A 22,240-nucleotide genomic window follows, 5' to 3' on the forward strand; every position below is an offset into this window, starting at 1 on the left:
TCAATACATATTTCCCTTTAAAATAGTACCAGAACTTTGACCAGTGGACTCAACTTGATGCAACTTCATTTCTGTTTATTGATACAGGACTTCACACTGGGGTGCAATTTAGTATGTACAACTCAGTAGATCTAATGGAAAACAATACTGGGCTGAAGACTGCAGATGGACTGATTGTATTTATCAGCTCTACATGGTAATTAATACAACCTTGGGCATATAAGTATCTTAATATCCCAGGACTCTATTTCATAAGTAGGAATAATATCTGCCCTGGTTTCTTGTAGGGACAAAATGAGAGAAGGGAAAGCAATCTGAAGCCCATCTATTACTTGCCTAACAACTATTTTTTATTAGTACTCAATACTGAATAGACAGTAAACTTTCCAAAAAGACAAGGCAGAGGACTCCTCACTTGCCAGAAACTGGCTCTGTGCAAACAGTCTCCTCCGAGAACGTAGGGATAACACCCAGCATCTCCACAGAGGGACTGTGTAGTCAGTCGACTGAACTGATAAGCCTTCTCACCAAAATACTGCAAGGTCGAGATATGGGAAAGTACCTTAAACTTTCCACAAGGAACGTACAATGAAAATCAAGTTAGTGAACATATTTGATATTAGAAATGATACTATCTCACTTGTATTTAATTAGTTGTAGTATTTACTCCGGGAAGAATTGTACATTTTTAAAGGACGGCTGACAACATTTAAATGTTTTATAATATTAAAAAAACTAATTATAGTTTTCAAATACGTACAACAAAACACTATTTACAGGACTAAATAATTTGAGGGCAGGAAAGCAGGTCAAATTGTTTGCAGTCGTTTTATTTTTCAGTACAGAACTCAAAGACATACAATTTAAAGTACCTTCAAGATGCCACATACTACATTCTCATATGCCATGATGTGAGGAGTATCAGTATACTATGTTTCTGTGGATCAGAACACCAGAAAGAAGAAATTATGTTTAAAATTCAGCCAGCTTGCTGATTACCTAACACCCAGTCCATAACAAGTTGATCACAGCACACGAAGCAAGTTGACAAATCCAGTTTGGGGCAACAACAAAGATTATAAAATGTATGTGTTAAGACTGCCAAGACGAAAGTCAAAGCAACTATTTACTGACGGCGTACGGTATGCAAGGAGAACAAACAACTTAAAACCCTTGTCTCTTGTTCTCAAGGAGTTTAAAGTCTAGACAGTGAGACAATGCAGATACGGGAAAAGTTCAACATCACCGGAAGAGCAACAGAAGAAATGTCACAGGGTTGTACGTGACCATTAAATGCTATCAAGTTCAGTAAAAAGAGAGGCCAGTGAGGCACACTTATGGAAATGTCTAGGGGGAAAGAACAAGGGCAGTCATGCACGCGTGGAGCTGTTTTTGTTACTACATAGACACCCCGAGCCTGAAACATCCACAACAGGTCGAAACCATCTTTGGTATTTTTACATAACTCCAGACTAGTCCAACCATTAACTAGGATGTACAGAAGAGACATGTTTTATAAGCAATGGCTACATGGTTGACCCTGACCCCACACGGGTTCACTTACATGTGGACTTTTTTTCAGTAGAGCACTATTAAATATATTTTCTCTTCCTTAGGATTTCCTTAATAACATTTTATTTTCTCTAGCTTGCTTTACTGTAAGAAAGCAATAGATAATACATATAACAAACAAGATATGTGTTAATCGACTGTGTTATTGGTAAAGCTTCTGGTCAACAGGAGGCTATTAATAGCTGAGTCTGGGGAGGGGGAGTCTGAAGTTATACACAGATTTTCAACTGCACGGGGGGTCAGTGCCTCTAACCCCTGTGTTATTTGAGGGTCAAGTATATTATGAAATAAAACTAAGCTGTATTCTGACATCAGATCTTTCACAGAAAATCATAAAGCAGGAAAAGATTAACAGCTTAGGCAAGAACACCCAGCATTATAGTGGCTGAGTGGGTTTCTTTCCTTTCTGTTCCTCAGTTTCACTGCAATGTGTTCATCATTATGAATTGAAAACTTTGCTACAGATAGCAAAACTGTGGGCAAATCTGCTCTTTGTAAGTTGTCACTGGTGGCAAGCTAATGAGTTTTTCAAGTTTGCATAAAATCTTCACCCCGAAGACTGGTTTCCAAATTGGTTTCGGCCTGCAAAACCATCTCAGGAGCCCCTGTGGAGAAAGTCGAGGGGACAGGGGACCAGGACGACCTGTCCTTCCCCCATCTCCCCATCTTGCTTTTATCTATTTCACATATTAGGGTGCCATGTAAGACTGCATTTGAAAACCAGCACCTGCTGCTAAGCATGAAGACAGAGATCTGTGTCTAATGACAACATGAGGAGAAAAAACACGCAAGGGAACCTGAAAACAAAAGGCCATCCCAAGGATTTGTTTCCTCTACTACAATCTGGACCACCAGGTCAGGATTTTCTGTCTCCTCTTGGAGGCCTGCCTCTCCGCATATTTGGCCTTAGGCTACTCCCTTCTTACCTGCAACCCCTAGGGCGAGAGACCTCTTGAATTTCAAGTTAAATTTCTATCAGTGGGTCAAACCCACCCCAACTGGGCAATAGTCATTGAGAGTCCCAAATATGCCCATCAGTTTATTTTGCTCTTCAGTTTTTCAGCTTTATTTAAAGCTTTTGGTTACTCCTCAAAGCCTCAATTGGCAACCTGATCTTGTTTTCCTAAAAGCTTTTATCTTCCTTTCTTTTACTGCTGTCCGCTATAGTTTAAAGTCAAAGGCTCCCTCCAGTGGCTAGGTTACTTAGTGAAACAAAGCTTTCTTGGTACAAGCGATTGTACATTTGAAATCCAGTTCCCACTGTGGTTACTCCTTGCCAGTTGGATTCTCAAATGTTCATGCATTTTTAGAAGGACACACACAGTCACTCCGTCTCAGGCACTCTACCCCTCTCTATAGCCCTCCCACCTCACCCTGTTACGTATATTATTTCCTGTCAGTTTTGGAATGCGTCTCCATCAGTATATGATTTTAAGAAAGCCTAAACTTTCTCCAGCTTCGACATATCTCTAAGCAACTCAAATATAAATGACTTATGCTTGCCCTATGTGTTAAACCAAACTTTAAAGAGCCTACAAAATTTCTCCTCCCAGAACATGAAAGAGAGCTTTATCATATCGGCATGCTGTACTTTTTAGGTGAGCCACAGAAATCATTTCAATTTATTAACTAAGATTTGCAGGGAAAATGACTATTTTGTGAATAAATTCTTTCAGGTTTATGAAAAAATACTATTCTACTTAAACAAAAAGAACTGCCACTCAAATTTCTAGGATTATGCTTATTATAAAGCAAGGCAGACCAGTACTGCAGAGTGGATTTTCTGGGGCACAAAAAACTAAAGGATTTAATAGATTTGAAGGTAGAGATTAAACTAAGTGAAAAAATTCTAAGAACTCAAATGAAAAAAACTTGAGGGCAGAAGAACCTGAAAAAAATAATAATACAAAAACCAAAATTTATTACTACTAATAGAAGGAAGCCGAAATAACACACACAGGAGAGGGCCAGCTAAAGATGGCCTGGGCTTCCCGGACTCTGCTTTTACTTTGTGCCTTTCTCCTGGTCTAGAATGCTTTCCCGATCTCTTCAATTAATTTTTACTCAATCTTCCAAAAGTTTAAGTCTTTTCTCTTCCGCTCAGATCATTCGAGAACAGCACTTGCGGGCTGGATCACACTCACTGGGCAGCAAACTGTGCTGTGACACCAATGTGGCTGCTGTTCACCCTTACGTGTACTCACACCTCTCAAGTCTACTGCAAGGCCTGTAAGGGCACATTTTATACACGCTTCATCACGTTGCTCAGTGTCTTAGAAACATGATGTGCTTCAAGATATCTGCTGAATCAAAGACTGAACTTGAGAAGAGCTGAAAAATCACTTTCCCCTAGAAAGCTTGTTTAATTCCTATCTGTAGAATGCTATGACTCAAATCATTCTCTCCAAATAGATGCAAATCTTTCTGAAAGCAGGAATCAGCTAGGTTTGGGGGGCCAAAGGCTTCTGTGCATGTAAACTGAGGGAAAGGAGCCACTATGATGACATGTTTTCAATAGTGCTTGAGATGTGTGTGCACTGGCATGTGCACTTTTTAAAATCCAATGCACCAAGATTAAATAAGGGTTGCTCGGATGACAATAAATGCTCTTCTGGTATGAACAAAGTCCTGTGGGCATAAAGAAGAAAATGGACTATTGTGCCATTCTGTGTGCAGGATAAACGGTGGTGAGCTGAAAAGCTCAGGGCAAGAGAAGCTGCTAGTGAAGAGGACTGGGCATTCACACAGAACAGAGAGTAGCAGGAGCAGCTGATCTAAAATACAGTAGAAGCATTTTGAACTACAAGTAGATGTGTTTTACACAATGTGTATGTAACTTTTTCTCTACTAGAATGTTCTGAAACTCTGTTTTAGGGGAGAATCGGATCATTTAAAGAGAACCAAAAAAAAATCCAGATGTTTGTCTTAGGAAGGATCGAAGGGAGAAGAATCTGTTTGTAAAAAATGGAAAAATACTTACGGAAAGATGTCTATATAGAAAGCTATATAGAGAATGAGAAACAAATAAAAGTTAATGCAAAAGATAAATACATTCTTGGAAGCATTACAGCCTGGATTAGATGGACCGTGAACTAGGACATACAAGCAACAGAGCTAAGGGATGGGGAGGGACAGAAATCAAGTATAAGAAATCTATAAAATCTGAAAATTGGAAGCGTAAAGAAAAGCAGTCAAGTGAACACAAAACTGAGCACCAAGAACGAAGCACAGTGAAGAGACCCAAGGATGATTGAGAGGGCTTATCATCCAGGAGACGGTATAGTGATCATCAGAATATGGTTTCACCAAGACAAATGACAAAACTACACAGACATGGGGGTGTGTAAACTACCCTAACACGTCTGAGATCTGAATCTGCTAGAAGAAAATAATCCTAGTAAAACTGACTTCCTGACCATCAAAGAACCAGTTGGCTATTGTGAACGTAACAGACGCCTAATAGTCTGTGACCTAATTTTAGGATTTACAGAAACAAGAAGAGAATAACTAGACTTGAGTTCCTGGATGGCAGGCATCCTGGCTATTTCTGCGATCACCACAGTACATTGCAATTACTTGTTTATGTACTGGCTTTCTTCTAATTCACTACGAACTCCTCCAGGAAAGGGAGCTTGATTTAACCCTCTTTGCATATAGTGAACAGTTCCCAAACCTGGACCTCAACAGGTATTTAATGTTTCCTAACAGAACAGCCCTGAATATTTGCTTCCAGGTTTTTGGAGAAGACAGCTTTCCAAAAAAGGTATTTAAGAAAAAAAAAAAAAGGATGGCTCAGGGTGGTCCCATGGTTATAGGAGGCAGTGATTCACAGGCCACAGAAGATGCCAAGATATGACTTTCTGATTATGCAAGAATAAATGATTCTAATAAGGGAAAGAAATTGAGGAGAAATCTAAAGGAACCAGCTGTTGCACTGGGAGAATCACATGGAATTAGATTTGAAAATAAAGCTTAGAAAAGATGGATGGAGGTAAAAAACCTACCTGTATATAAGAGTGTCATAATCCTTGAGGACTAAAATCAGAATATGTAATGATCTGAAGCTTGTTGAAAATGCTGAAGGCAAGAAAAAGCTAAGTTTGGAACAGGAGAAAAGTAGGAAAAGCCACTGCTCAGCCTGATGTCACAATGCTAAGGCCCAAGAGAAGGCAGAGCTATGCAGTCCCAGCTTATTTTGCTTCTTTTCCATCTTCTTTACAAAAAGAGCACAATCCTCAAACCAGAAAGGACAGATTAAGCAACATGAAGAGAACTGTAAGTTAGTAAAGATGCAAAGACAGTAGAAAAACAAAAAACAAAAAAAACCCACATTCACTCAATTTAAATGAGTTTAAAATCTTTAGGTGCAAAATGAATTCTACTCCAGGGAATTAATCCTCACAGATGTGATCACAAAACCACTGTTAAGTGCCTGAAAAGGAGAAGACGGCAGATTCTAGAAGCTACATGCTTATAATTAGTTCTTGGGAAAATTCTGAAACAGATTAGGAGCTGGATGGTTTCTTTAGAAATCAACAGTTTAACAAGCACTGCTCCTCTATAGCTTGCATTTGGGGCATTTTCCATGGAAAATAATATGTAGCATTTTGGCTAGAACCTTAGGTCCCTTCCAACTGAAATACACAGGAAGTTAAACTTTAATTTTGAAGCAGAACAGGTAGTGTGGAGGCAGCTTATCCTGACAATTGTTTTCCACTGGAAATGTCCTCCTTCTTTGTCCCATGTTCTCTTTCTTCTACTGCCTGCCCAAACTCCAGACTTTAAAGCCAGCCGTATCTCCGTCCCACTGACACATCAATTCCATAAAACAAATGGAATAAAGTGATGAGAGCCAAAATGCATTTCCAGAAAGATCCAATCATATCAAAATAATTTATTCTCTGGATGGGCTTTCTAGGATACCCTAAGTATTATGTATCTTGAATTTAGCAGTTGCTGGTAAGTCTTCTGATGGTAATCTTTTGCGACAAGATGTGAAGTGTAGCACTGGATAACAGCGGTGTTTAGATGACTTTTCACAGAATCTACTGTGTGTCAGCCTAAAAGTTTCTGCGATGCTATTCCATTGACAGTTGCATCAAAACCAGTTAAGATACCTAGGAATAAACCTAACCAAAAAGGTGAAAGATCTGTACTCTGAAAACTATAAAATGCTGATCAAAGAAAATAAAGATGACACAAAGAAATGGAAAGACATTCCATGCTCATGGACTGGAAGAACAAATATTGTTAAAGTATACCACCCAAAGCATTCAATGCAATCCCTATCAAAATACCATCAGCATTTTTCACAGAGCCAGAACAAACAAACTAAAATTTTTATGAAACCACAAAAGACCTAAAATAGCCAAAGCAATCTTGAAAAAAACAAAGCTGGAGGCATCACAATACTGGACTTTCAAGTTATAATACAAAGCTGTAGTAATCAAAACAGTATGGTACTGGCACAAAAATAGGCACATGGACCAGTGGAACAGAACAGAAAACCCAGAAATGGACCCACAATTATGTGGTCAATTAATCTTTGACAAAACTGAAAGAATATCCAACGGGAAAAAGATGGTCTCTTCAACAAATGGTGTTGCGAAAACTGGACAGCAACATGCAAAAGAATGAAACTGGACCACTTTCTTACACCAAAACAAAAACAAGTTCAAAATGGATTAAAGACTGTGAGACCTAAAACCATACAAATCCTAGGAGAGAACACAGGCAGTAATAGCTTTTTTGACATCAGCTATAGCAACTTCTTTCTGGGGATGTCTCCTGAGCAAGGGGAAAAAAAGCAAAAATAAACTATTGGAACTACATCAAAATAAAAAGCTTCTGCATAGTGAAGGAAATAATCAACAAAACTAAAAAACTAAAGGAATGAGAGAAAATATTTGCAAATGACATATCTATCTGATAAAGGGTTAGTATCTAAAATATATAAGGAACTTATAAAACTCCACACATACAAAACAAACACTCCAATTAAAAAATGGGCAGAAAACATCAACAGACATTTTTCCAAAGAAGACATACAAATGGCCAACAGACACATGAAAAGATGCTCAACATGACTCATCATCAGGGAAATGCAAAAATCAAAACTACAATGAGATATCATCTCACACTTGTCAGAATGGCTAAAATCAAAAACACAAGAAAAAACAGGTGTTGGCGAGGATGTGGAGAAAGGGGAACCCTTTTGCACTGTTGGTGGGAATGCAAACTGGTGTAGCCACTGTTATGGAGTAAAACATTATTGAGGTTCCTGAGAAATTTAAAAAGAGAAGTACCTTATGATCCAGCGATTGCACTGCTGGGTATTTACCCCAAGAATACAAAAATACTAATTCAAAGGGACACATGCACCTCAATGTTTATAGCAGCATTATATACAATAGCCAAGATGTGGAACCAACCCAGTGTCCACAGATTGATGAAGAAATTGTGGTGTGTTTGTGTACACGTGTACACACACACACACACACACACATATACACACACACAATGGAACAATACCCAGCCATAAAAAAAGAATGATATCTTGCCATTTGCAAAGACATGGCTGGATGAAATCTTGGCATTTGCAAAGACATGGATGCAACTTGAGAACATTAATCTAAGCGACTTAGAGAAAGACAAATACCATATGATTTCACTCATGTGTGGAATTTAAGAAACAAAAGAACAAAGGGAAAAAAAGAGAAAAGAGAGACAAACCAAGAAAACAGACTTTTAACTATAGAGAACAAAATGACAGTTACCAGAAAAGAGGTGGGGGTGGGGGGGGGTGTTAAATAGGTGATGGGGATTAGGGACTGAACTTGGATTAAGCACTGGGTGACGTATGCAAATGTATGTATGGATTGTTGAATCACTATACTGTATACCTGAAACTATTATTACATTGTATGTTAACTGGAATTTGAATAGAATTTTTTAAAAATAATGTTTCTGTGATACTGCTTCCCTTATCTTTGATTCCATGCTTTTTATCATGCTCACCAAAACCTACAAAGTTAATTTAAATATGCAAATGAAAGCAAATTCTAGAGATGGCAGAATCAGTAATAAAACAACTATTCAATTAAAAATCATCAAATTCTTCACACAAATGTTATTAATAATGTTACCAATAACATTTATCTCTTTACAATCATAGTTCCTTCATTAGACAAACTTGTAAGATGGTGATACACAAAGAGTATACTCTAACTACACCAAATCTAAACACAAAATTTAATAGGTCTGTGCGTCCAGATTTTTACAAATGCATTAGGAAAGTACAGGATGAAAGAGCTCTAACTAATGAGTCATACGTATGAAAAAAGGATCTAGTGGTTTTACTCAATAGGCTCATATTTGATATGACAAATGGGTAATGGATTTTCTAAAATGGTAACATTAAGACCATGTAAATAGATGTACAATGTCTAAATTAGCAATTATATGACAGGCAAATCGCAAGTGATAACCACTCTGAACCTCAGTTTCTTCACTTACAAAAGGGAGGTAATACCCACTCCACAGAGTATTTTTATAAAAGAACTTTGTAAACTGTTAAGGATTATGTAAATATGGGTAACAAAAGTAGTTTTAATGACAAAAATAGATCTGTTATCTGATCACATCTGGATTATTGAAGTGTGAGCTTTATGTTTTAAGAAAGGCATTCATTGTCCAGTCAAAATACGTGTCAGAGGTTGCCCTTAAAAGAGCTCTCTATTTAAGAAAGTATTGAGCTCCCCAAACGGCTCATCATTTACTCATGAAGAGTTCTGGGGGAAAAAAAATATTTTGTAGAGACATTCTGAATTGTATATATGTGCCTGTTGTAAGGGGGAAGATGTACAACTTATACACACACACACACACACACACACACACACACACACACACAGACACATTTCACAAATGAAAAATTGGAAGTAAGGAAAGTTATTAGGTTATTAGGTGGCATTTAAAAAACTGTGAGAGTGTGTTTTGGGGGAGTGGTAGTGAGGAAACAAGTAAATGTCAGGAGCTGAGGTTTCCAGAGTTGAAAGACAAAGACGACAGTTCCGAGATAAAGAAGACAGAAGGAGAGGTCTGATCGTGGAGTGGTGAGGGAAATCAACACTGAAGAATAGCACAGCACAACCAAGAGGTAAGTTATAACTCATGTGCAATTGAATCTGAGTTAATCTTCTAAAAGTCCCCATGTAACACAAAGCACACCCAGGGTTTGCAGGCCTCTAGAAGTCATCAGACACCAATATCACTCTCTCAACCATTAGCTTTCATTCAACATTTTCTGAATGTCTACTCTGTATCATTTTCTTTCCTAAAAGTGATGCTGTTCTGCTTGTTTGTTTTCTTTAGTGGTCCACTAGAGGTTGGCCATTCTGAACAAAGTCAGTGATAGCTTTTGATTGTTCAGCGTCAATAACACATTTTTATGGGGGTAGGAGTTCCTCTTCAGTTTGCATTCATAACCAAAGTATTTTGCTACCTATTATGCAGGCAATCCCCATATGGTTATGTGTCTACTGAAATTTCTAAGATCTCTTACATTCATAATTTTCAAAATTAAAAGATTTCTAAATTTTCTAAAAGTTATTAAAAACACCAAACCCAGTTTTTTGTCCATTTAATTACACAGCTTACTTTTATTTTGACAATGAAGATCAGTCTCATCTCTTTCTGAAAGACGGCTCCTATCTTATGGATTTAAATCAAAGTCAGAAAAATTCCCAAAAAAGACTAAAATTATCCATTTTCTGAAACATGATTTTAATTGACAAATTCTTCATAACCCAGCTATGACTTCATGCTTCGATTAGAAAGTATCATTTCAGGCATTAAAACAATAATTTACTTTATTTTTTAATTTCCAGGAAAAAAATTCAGGAAATGAAATAGCTTTCTCATTAGTTTATACTAAAACTAAATGAAACAGATATGGGTATAGTCATGGTGATGATTATGGTGATAAACATTTCCAACTCAACAGATCAAGCAAGCACACATCTTTAAGAGTTCTTCCTCATTGTACTATTTACAAGCAAAGAGATGTTTGTTAAAGTTTGGGACTCTTTTACAAATAAATGTTTGATTTCCAAACCAAGCATGTATATTTTAAAATTTAGCGATTTTAGCTATACAAAATGTCTAATTAAAAAAAAAGACTATTTTGCTGTTTCCTCCTCTTTACCACTTATTCACATACTAGGGAAAACTAAAAACTTCTGTGTTTCCAATTCTCAAATGATGTCTCAATTTAAAAAGAATTAGTCTTAATAAGAACACATCCTTTCCGGATCTACAAAAGATAATACTCCTGTAGAGATTAACAATTCAAAACACCATGATGAATTAAATGACTCAAATGCTCACCACCAGTCCACTAAGGGGCCTTAGTTTAAAAATCATTTAAAATATACACTTATTTAAGTGTTCATCCTTAGCTATGATTTATTCTAGTTGGATTTGAAAAAGATTGCGAAAGATGGTCTTGACAGACCAATTCTCAATGTTGAGCCCTACTGTGAAGAAGGCAGGAAGCAAAGAAGATCAGATGAATACAGTCTCAAATTCAAATCAGAAACAATTCTTATTTCGCCATATCCTGAAACCTTATACTGAACTAGAACTAACATCTTAGTGGAAAAAAATTTAATTAAAAATTACACATATTTGTAAAACACGGAATCGTAGTCATAAAGTCTAGAAGTATTAAATGATTTTTAAAAGAGCTAGAATCACTCAGAAGTTGGGGAAAGTGGATAATATGGTCTTACAACATCAAAAATCTTCTATCAATTCAACATTTAATAGTACAATGGTTGTTAGTCTATTCCAAAACTCAGACTATGCTTTCTGTTCAAATGTGCTGTTTTTAAGAGAGAAAGAAAATAAAAATGATATATGATCACTTAAAACTAAATGCCAGTTTGGAAATTAGCTGAAAGGTGATAGACTGGTTACCGGGGAGGTAACCAGGAGGTAAGTGACCACAGAGACTCTGAATAAACACTCAGCAGCCTGAGAGGGAGACAGCTTTCTCCTTTGAAAAGGGAAAGTTGAGGCCTGTCAGGGATCCTGTGGGGAAATCATACAGGGAGTACACATGAAGATCGAGCTGAGAACTCCCTCTCTAACTGCGAAAAGTTACACGGAGAAAGAGGATTTTCTTGTTTGGCCAAAGAAAGAAAAAAACTGGACAGTGAAATGAACACAAGGTATTGGATGAAGACTCATGGTGGTCAAGAATTAAAACCTGGAAGTGTTATGAAATAAAGGTTGCAGGAATGGATGTATTTATTTGGAAATTATGAGACCTTTGCTTATTTTAGTAATAGGCTTCATTCCAATCAACTCTCATTTAATATATAGGTGAGGTCTCTGGAGTTTACACATAACAGTATTGACTACACTAAAATTCAAGATATGTTATACCTATCCAGGTCTGGGAAAGACCACAGTTACATTAGGTAATGAATATTAATGGATTGGAAGTAAAAGGAAACACACCTGGTAGTAAAGCTTACCCTAAGCTGGGGGTTGGAAGGATGCCTGCTAGGGCATATCTACCGGTAATCCATATTTTTAAGTTTTAATTAAAACCTATGTTTTAACATAAGTGGAACAATGGTACGTAGCCCAACATTCTGCTTAAGGCCAGTAAGAAAACTTCCTATTTGGTTTGATGAAGTTATAACCCTGGGCCTCTTTTACCTTTAGCTGGACACTCAATGTATAGATGTAATAAAGAAAAAAATAACAGCTCCAGGGTGTAGGTCTTCTTACAAGGGCCAACATATAAAATAACAATGTTTAAAAACATCCCAGTAATGTTCCAGATCACTATATTCTGCTCCATAGACACATGATTTCAGTATGCAAGACCAGTAACAGAGTGTCAATGTTAGCATAGTCCTCGGGATAAGATCTCACCATACAAGGAAACCGCACTAGGCTACAAAAGTTGATTGCAGTCAGCTTTCCTGCATTTCTTCTTGGAGATGGTGATGGTATTATCATCTTTAAATCCTTGTGGAGCTTTCCCTCTGTTTCATTATGCTGAAAACAACAACCTCCTTGATTGAAAACATTATCAGCAGATATGCTATCATTTTACATGGTGTAGCATATAGTTCTTCAAGATGAGTCTGAGATGACAGCTTTAGTGTGAGTGTAGTACATCTTGGTGCCATTACTGTAAGATTTTTTTTTTTTTTTCATTCTGTCATATTAGAGATGTCACCAGTCTAGTGATCATGCATGCTGGTCCTTAAATGCTCTTTGGCACTGCAGGAAAATCCTGGGTAAATTTAATTCCACCTCTGTTTTACCCTTTATTTTAGTTCTCACATTGGTAATTAATTTAAGTCTACATTGAGAGTACCTGCAAGGTTATGCCCCCCCACCACCCCCACTGAAGTTACTCCAAGATCACTGGGTCACATTTAATACAGGTTTCCACAACTTACAGGATTTGTGGTAACAGTCGTCAGTAGATGGACACTTTGAAAGACTTCATTATTTGCACTGACATTCACAGTTGAAAGCCCTTGACTTGCGAGTACTACTATAATAATCAAACTGTAAGACACAACAAAGTTTAGAGAAGAGATATATTCTGAATCTTGAGGTTTTTTTTTTCTCCTTGAGTTACATGTATGAAAGCAAATTCAGATGGTGAGGGCTAAGAGAACTTTAAATTGTTTTTAGAAAGTGATTATGGGCAAATCACAATCCTTCTGAGCCTTGTTTATTATTATCATTATTACTTAGTCTTTAAAAGGCAGATTGTTAAAGACTATGTCACAGATTTCAAAGCTCTGAAATTTATTCTAATACAAAGTTTTCTTACTATCCTTTCCTTAGGTTTTCCCAAAGAGTGTGACATGGGATGGGTATGCTTAGTAGTGAGAGTGAAATCTGATTAGAAAAAGCTATGAAAATATTTGTTCATATAAAATATGGCCAGAGGTGAGATGGGCACCCACACTGTAACCTCACTGCATTTAAATAGGGTATTTCTTTAAAAATAAATTTAGAAACAGACTATACATGCATCATTTATCCCAAACACATGAATTAATCAGAACATAGCAGGAATAAATACGAAATGTAGCAGAAAAATGGCCTGAGACTTTTTCCTCTGCTACATTCACCAAGTGGATTTAAATGAAAATTACTAAATATAAACCTACACACACACACACACACACACACACACTTTCAAGCTCACATCCATAGAGAGAGCTACACTTATAGTATACCTTTGCTAAGCAAACCTTTTCTAACATAACGCTAATCAAATGTCACAAAGACACAGAGATTATTATTGCCATTTGAAAACTATTCAGACAGGTGCTTCAAACCTTTTTACCTCCTCAGGAAAACATGTACACTAAAGCTCTTTTACCTAACAGCTCCTTGCCTTCTTCCCCCTTTTGAAAGGGCAGTCTATGAAAGTTGCTTTACCCACAGCTTAGGTAATACTGTTGTGAAGAGTTATGGAGTATTTGAAGGTTTAATATTTGCCTTTCGGCCTATAAGGTAAAACACCGAGTCTACTAGATGAGATGCACACAGCCCCACAAGGAATGGTCAAAATTCTCACGGCTGGAGTGCGTTATTTTGCTATTTTAACACGGAGATAAATAACAGTACTAGACCACTGAATTGTACACTTTAAAGCAGTTCATTGTATGTTATGTGAGTTTCACCTCAATATAACAAAGAAAGGTACTGGGTGCTCTAAAGGCTTTATAAATTTTATGGAGGGGCGGGGGGAAAAAAGCTTTTGTGGTGTTGCTTTTTAAAAGAGCACAACAGTGGGCCTGGGTACCAAACACGAGCTGGAGCAAAACCACTGTTCTAAGCACGGTGCTTTCCTGGGTCAGTTAGAGCTTCCAGGAACCCTTCGAATAATCATAAAATGTCAAGTGGACTAAGAACAAAGTAAAGTCAATGGCTGCCTTAGGAAGTATGGTCTGAAGGAACCTGGAGAGAATGGACTGGTTCTTTCAATACAGCTATTTCCAGCTGTTTCGTGGAACTTCCAGGTACTTCAGTTCAATTCTCAAGTAGCTTAGATTGCTTGGGCCTGTCTTCAGTTCTAGGTAACTAGCAGTTACAGACTAGATTTCTGTGGAACTCAAACCCAGGGTAGATGCTCTAAAACACTATGGAACAGAACAGATTCCCCTTATGAATTCTGAACTCTCAGGAGAATTCTTTGGAAAGAGCTCCACTGGCATTAAAGCCTGGTATCTCCAGCAATATATGGTTGCTAAGAATAATACTCGTGGCAGCAAATCACAGGGCAGAAAGAAGATCTAAGCAGCAGTGGCTTCTCGATCCATCAGCACAGTTTCACAAGCAGTATTTCTGAGCAATGATTTGCCCTTTCAGGTATTACCACTTTTACACGTCATAGTTGATATTTCAGCTGACATATATGAAACAAGTCCAGTGATGACTTAATGAAAAATATTTTAATGTCAATAAATTAAGAGTGCTTCCAAACTAGGCGTATTTGCTATTAATTAAATGAGGGAGAAATGTCATTTATCTCTATCTCCATCCCTTTTTCATTATTATCTTCAGCAATTTTTCCTAAAGGTCACATCTAAGTGTACAAACCTTAAGAGTAGATTAGTTCAGTAACTTGCAGGTTTATATCTATTCACATAGCATATTCTCTTGAGGGGCAAACTGTCAAGATGCTTTTATAATCTTCTATGATAAAGTTCTGAATTTCTTTGCTACTCTTCAAAAATATAGTACTTAATTCCAATCTGCTATATGAAGCAGAATGACCCAGTACCACCAAGTAAGAAGAGAAACTTTCCCTATGTAAGTGGAAAGCTGGTTCTTTTCAGTTTTGCACTTGGGAGAAACTAGCTTACACTTGTAACATGGGCTCTTCAACTCTGCCTCATCACGTGCCACACCCACTGCCTCTAAATCTTCCACAGCATGAAACAGGTCTACTATCCCTCACACTCACTGGGCTCACCTATACCTGTCCAGTCTCATCCCTGGCTCTTCCCAAGCCTTCCCCTACATTCTGCTTCCACACCCTGCTGTGCTGAGGAAGAAACGTTTATTCCATTGTGGACGTTTTCCTTTGGGTCATTGACTTACAAAAACCTGACCCAGGATTCACGAAGTGGTATCACGCTTTCTCAGTTCTCTCTCATGCAGTCTGCATTCTTACTCTCAAGAAATGACTGGAAGAAAAGTGAGTAGATAAGAGATCACAGGGGTTGTGAAAGCCAGCCACCTTTCCAAAGGGGGAATGTTAGACATTTATCTACCACCCTTTCCTTGGTTCGCACTCACCGCTCAATACTGAATGGTCATCATACTGACCACAGTCTCCTAATCTGTCAGTCCCTTAACAACACTATGCCTGTTCTTTATCCTCACCAAAATCTAAAGTCACTGAACTCCCTTCAACACCCTCACACCAATGGTTCTTTTTCTTCTTGACCACAAGATTAGGTGTTTCAATGATGTCTTCTTTTCTTTTTAAACTTTTATTATCTATCTATCTATCTATCTATCTATCTATCTATCTATCTATCTACAATCTTTAAGTAGGCTGTAGGCCCAATGTGGGGCTTCAACTCATGACACCAAGGTCAAGAGGTGCATTCTACCGACTGAGCCAGCCAGGCACCCCTCAATGCTGTCTTCTTGAATATCTTTGTATCCCTTTCTTCTTCTTTTAACCAAACTTTCAATATTTGCTTTGTCTATCCTTGATGCTTTGTGCACAACCAGAGAAACATACAAGACCATACCTATTTGAACTCTACAAGTTTTAAATTTGATCCTTATCTTTACTCAGCAATTCTCGAATTTCTCTTTGATGCACTTCTAGGCTTATTCTTACAGATTTATTTGACCGCCTTTCTTTACAGAATCCCATCTCTGCTCTTCACTCCCATTCTCGCACACCACGCATTCAATAATTACTCATCTGAGTCCTTTGCTCTATTTTCATTTTCTCTAATCTTGCATACTCTCTGCTAGATTTTTTGCTTGTTCTTACAGAGAACAAGGCCCTCCTCTCTAAAGCTAAACCTATAACCTAACCTCATCTCAGGAACTTCTCTCTTCCCAGCACTACCAAAATCCGTAATCCTAATGGATTGGCCTACCTTCTCCTTAGCACTGTCCAAGTCTTCCTCTCAATTGGCCCTTTATGTTTTGCTTTGGAATATTTATCCACCTTATCTGAAAGCAATGCATTCTAATACCTACCACCCATCTAATAAACATCTTATTTTTCTCCTTCCCTTAGTTACCAAATGTCTTAAGTAAGTTATCAATAATTTCTGTATCCATATCCTTGACACTTCCTCATGAATCCTAGGAATCTGGCTTCCATCTGTACCTTTATGAAAGTTACATTTTAAAGACCACCAGAGACCTAGACAAACCTGAAGGACTTTTCTTAGATTTCATGTTTTCTGGCTTCTAATTCATAATTTCTTCTCCATTCTTATACTATTACTGTTCTAATCCAGGCCATCTTATTTGCACTGGCCAGCAATAACATACTAGAACATTTTCTTCATTTCAAGCAAACACATTACCAAATTAATATTCTTAAAATGCTACAGTCAAGTTCCATCTTTACCAAAGAACCTATAGTTCTCTACCATTGACCATATCCACATCTGAATTAACTATTCTTCCTCGTTTTCAAGGCTCTGAGCACTTACTCCACCTCTCCGTATGACGTGTACACTTCAGACGAGTCCATCTCCCTACTGTCCTTCTCTCCTAACCCCTAGGGACCACTCCAATCTCTGTCCCTGGTTCTTTGTTCATCTGTTCCCATTATTGTATTTCCCCCTTCCATTATCTACATTTCAGCCATCCTTCAAAATCAAAAAGCCCCATACTTTTTTAGTGAAGGCTTTCCCTTAGCCAGCTGACATTAACTTCTTTAACTCCCATTTCTCCTTTTGTATCAGCATGGTGTTTGGTTAGTTCACTAAACATTTCATGTGTAAATACCTGCATATATTACTGCCATTTACTCAGCACAAGGAGACAATGTAGTAGGTACTCATTCAGATACAAAGGCTGAGTGAAGCAAGACACAGCACTAAGGGCAGAGGACTTGACACTGGATAACTGGTTTCGGTCCATATTTTATAGAAAAAGACACAGGTATCATTGCTTTGGGCTATCACCTCTTGATAAGATAATCGTTCAAAAAAGTTATTGTGCTTTCAACTGTATGGTATCCATCTCTTAAAGCCAATTAAGCAAATTTGGGGAAACTTCAAGATCAAATAAAAAAATTTAAAACCTTGTAACTCAACGAGATAAAACATCCCCCAGTTTTTAATGTATGCACATATAACAGAGTGGTCTTCATTTTAAGATTTCTATGCACCTGCAATTCATTCCTTTTTCTTGGCTTTCTGAGGCAATGCCTCTGTGGGAGTAGCTCCCTATGGACCTGTATCACAGCAAAAGAGAGCTCTGGCAATCCTGAAGGTGCTTGGAACACAGTACAAATAGGAACCATGCCAGTAAAAATGGGCATGGCCACAATGCATTCAAGTGTTTTCTTTAAAAGAACATATATATAGAAAGCTCTACTTAACACCCAGGACACTAAGAGTTAGAGACATGAGCATATATATACGACTAAGATACTTAAATTAGAATCACGAATGTATGTCTTCCCTAGTAAGATTTTTTTCACTCCTTCCAAATTATCATCTATTTAAAAATTTCAGCTATTTAATACCCTTTGTTGCCACTGTCAGAGTGATGAATAATAAAATGAGTCTTGGCTGCTATGGCTGTTCTCATTGTTATATTAAGAGCTGACCCTATAGAAACCATTTGAAATAAAACTGTCACTAGACTGTTATCCTTGACGATAGGATCTGTGCTTCATTCAACCTTGTATCCCTCAAGACCTAACTCAGGTCACTACACAGAATAGGCACTCAGATATTTGATTAATACTCTGTTGAAATAAGAGGAGAATATATAAAAGCACCACCTGGAAAAACAAAATGCAACAGCAGAATGAAAAGGAAAAGTATTAATCAGAAAGTATTTTCTAATGGAATCTTTAAGAAAATAAAAAGAGGCACTTGACATTCATCGTGACTTAAATCATTCACTCCAGGTCTCTATTTCTTGCAGTGGCACTAAAACCATTTCAAGTTAGCAGTTCTTAACTTTTCTTCGGGGGGGGGGAGGGGGGAGAAAGTGTCACCAAACCCTTTATAAATCTGTAACTATGGGTTTTCCCTCCAGAAAAAAGTGGACAGCTGTACATACATACAAATTCCTAACTTTGCTAGTACATCCAAAGGGTTCTGAACTCTGGCTTTAAAAACTCCCGAATTAAGAAACAGACTAGTAATTTTTTAAAAGTTAGGATGTAAAAGCGTAAAAAGCTTCCCTCGTGCATGACACAACAATCATGCAGGAATTTAATAAAAATTAATCTGAAGCTTTTTAGAATTTTTCACTCTTTACCATCATTTATTTGGTTTCATCAATTTACTTGCTATGTCAAGCAGTACTTTCTCCTGTGTTGTCATTTCTTCGGGCTTTAATATAATTCATTACAACTTGATTTCAAGACTTCATTTCAAAAAAGAAACATACTATATGGAATATTAAATAAGCAAAACGGTGAGGCTTATTATTCTAGGTTTACAAGGTCTTGAAATCACAAAGTTAAAGGATAATCTTCAGCTATTCAATGTGAAAATATGTAAGCTGAAGCCTAAATGCCCAAGAAGCATTTTCCTGATGTATGGTGTGTGTCAAAGTGTAGAGGATACAGAAGCAAACCGGAGAGAGTTCTGGGTCCTAGCAAGTCTAGACAAACCACCTGACACTTTTTTGGACCTGGCTAGGAAGGAGAAAGGAGAGAGAAAGTGACCACAGGAAAGAAGCACTGTTTAACACGTGTTATCTCTCTCTCAACACAGAGAAGTAAAAGTAAATGGGAGCGAACCATTTGTCTTTGTAAGAAGATCCAGGCACTGAAAGGCTTGCACTGAGGGCTGGAGAAAGCCAGGTACTAGTAAGTTTCATTACAGGAAGCCCAAGTTTGTTAACAAAGCCTAGAAACCTTAACATCACAGGAGACAGTAAGTGGATGTCTTGACCTCTTAGAGCAAAATGGAACCATGATTAACTCATGATAAAAGGCTTCTAAGAAGGCTACAATATTTTATTTATATTTTCTATATTTCTTGTAATGCTGCCCTAAAATCACTTCTGAATAGAAATTACAGATTGTCATTTATGCAGAATTAAAAAAAAAAAATTTAAATGGCTAGATAATTAGCTGTTCCTACACGCTCAGTTAACCAAAGCGAAGGTTAACTAAAAAACAGATTTTAGTTTACCTGCTATACCTGAGGACAAAACCATCTAATTTGCTTATTATGCCTAACAGAAAATAATCAGACTTCATATGAAGAGGTACCCTTGAAAACTCCAACATGATATTAAGTATCACTTCCTAATAACATGTTTTAAAATTATCATTATTTTAAATACTTAGGCTTCCTTTTTTGGTATTCATGTTACTCTTTTAATACTTTTCAAAAAATAAAGGCATAGCTTTTATCACAATTGTTTTCTGAAAATGTCAAGAGGAGAGCGGACTTTCCCCTTTCTTTCCAGATGCTTCATGTAGGCAGAATACGGTCATGTTTTCTGAATCAGTTTCTGTTCACCGCTCAGAATTTAATTGTTTATTTTCCTTCATTATCAGCTTTCAAACTAGGTCAAAAAGTGTATTATCCGAAAACATCACTTCACATTATGTCCTAACAGAGTATGCCACTATACTCTGAGACTAAAATTTCCTAGGACAACCCACATGGCCTAATTTTAGAGGCTCCTCCATCTCTTCTCCTCCACCTTAGTCTCATTCTGGCCAGGTACTTGTAATAGAGCTTTATTATCACATTTCAATTATTAAACAACGAAGTTTCAAACAGGTATCTCACACAACTACCAGTTGTTCCATAAAAATGTCACACTACTATGGTTGCTTCTTACATACAATGTTTACCCCAAATTCAAGTTTCTGATAAATCAACTGTAAGTTGAAATTCTGTTTCTGAGGCATTTCCTGGTATACTAGGCAGTGCATTAGAAAAGAGATATTGCATTTAGTCTATAATAATTATCTTTTAACCTTCTGTATATAATTAACAACCATTCAGAAAGAAAGTGCAAATGTGCAAATGAGAGACAACAAAAACAGTTTCTAAACACGTAATGCATTCATATAGGATATAAATCCATACAACTAAAAATAAATGCTGACAACATCCTTCTGAGCATTAAGCGACACCACCAGTTTTGTGTTGTATGTATTCTTTCTTCTCAAGTATTCAAAGAAATGCAATAGACATTATCTTCTTAAATTTTCAAATTTTTCATGAGTATATTAGGATATTACCATTTTTTTCACAAATCAGAAAACAAGGAACTACCATTATCTTTGCATAATTTCAATAATAGAGCCAAAATAAGAACAATTCTAGCTAATCTCATCTGGGATCTTAATTAGTACTACAAGTTTATTTGTGTGAGTTAAAAATAGTATCACTCATGAGAAACAATGCCAAAATTATTATGCTAATAAATAGTGTTAAAGGCCTAAAGAAGAAATACTTTAGCAACTATGAGGTAACACACTAGTTGTAGGCATGAGGAACGTTTATATTGGCTCTTTTGGGTGTATACATTAAATGCGAAATCAGAAAGGAATCATGCAAAAATCCGGTTGCCCATGCAAGCACCCCAGAGTCTAATCCTCTCCTCTCAGTTCTGGTGTCAGGCCACAGTAGTGTGGAGACTTGTAGGCTGCTGTCCTTGTTGTAATGAATGGGAAGAGGCTGACAGTGGCATGGTCGAAACCTTCACCTCTTCTTCCCCTGTGGAAAAGTCAGTCATGGTCTAGTTATGGGTGACTAGATTTGTTAACAGTCCCTTTAAAAATGATTTCAATATTTGGAATACTGATACATATATAAAATACATGCTTAATGGCTGGAATCTGGGTGTGAAACAAGACATGAATTTCAAAATATAAACTTATCAAGTACCTAGAAAGTAGTTACACTGTAAACACACCCTTCAATTTAATACTATGTCAGGTATAAGAACAAATATAATAGATTTAGGACTATAAATAGACAAAAAGGAAAAAAAAGAGACCAGGAAAGCCATTCTTTTCCAAGCCAATTGGACCCCCTTTAAATTCAGATACTCCTCTAACAGTAATAGAATTTTGTGAAAAAAATTAAAAATAAATTCACAGATGTGAAAACATGATTTTTAAAAGGAAAAATGACAAACCCATGTTTTAAAGGCAGAAATTATGTTTATAAAAAAGAAATAAAAAGATACAAATATTAACTCAGCAAATTACCATATAGCATCTGAATATTCAATGTGCACTTCTGAAGTAATGAGAAAATAGTGAAATGCTAGTAATACAATGATCCAATTGACTGAAAGCAAAGATGACTACTTCTAGGTCAGAGAACTATACATGAAATGAGATCAGTTCTCCTAATTATAATTGATAATTACTGTACAAGTGACTTTGTTTCACACATGACTCAAAATTCAATCAAGTCAC

The 22,240-nt window shown here is 36.9% G+C and overlaps 1 protein-coding gene across 9 annotated transcripts in view; it reads right to left on the minus strand.

Moving 5' to 3' along the window:
- CNOT4 (CCR4-NOT transcription complex subunit 4) overlaps positions 1–22,240 on the minus strand; it is a 148,628-nt gene that overhangs the window by 7,104 nt on the left and 119,284 nt on the right. For 2 of the 9 annotated variants that reach the window (XM_045495775.1, XM_045495774.1), the window contains exon 11: positions 810–21,530. The exons of the other annotated variants lie outside the window; for them this stretch is intronic. In XM_045495775.1, coding sequence (XP_045351731.1) covers positions 21,430–21,530 — 101 coding nt within the window. In that variant the 3' untranslated portion in view covers positions 810–21,429. Of the gene's footprint in view, positions 1–809; positions 21,531–22,240 lie in introns of those variants that run through there. 9 annotated transcript variants of the gene reach the window in all.

This window comes from Leopardus geoffroyi, chromosome A2 (genome assembly GCF_018350155.1).
Source record: "Leopardus geoffroyi isolate Oge1 chromosome A2, O.geoffroyi_Oge1_pat1.0, whole genome shotgun sequence".
Taxonomy (NCBI): Eukaryota; Metazoa; Chordata; class Mammalia; order Carnivora; family Felidae; genus Leopardus; species Leopardus geoffroyi.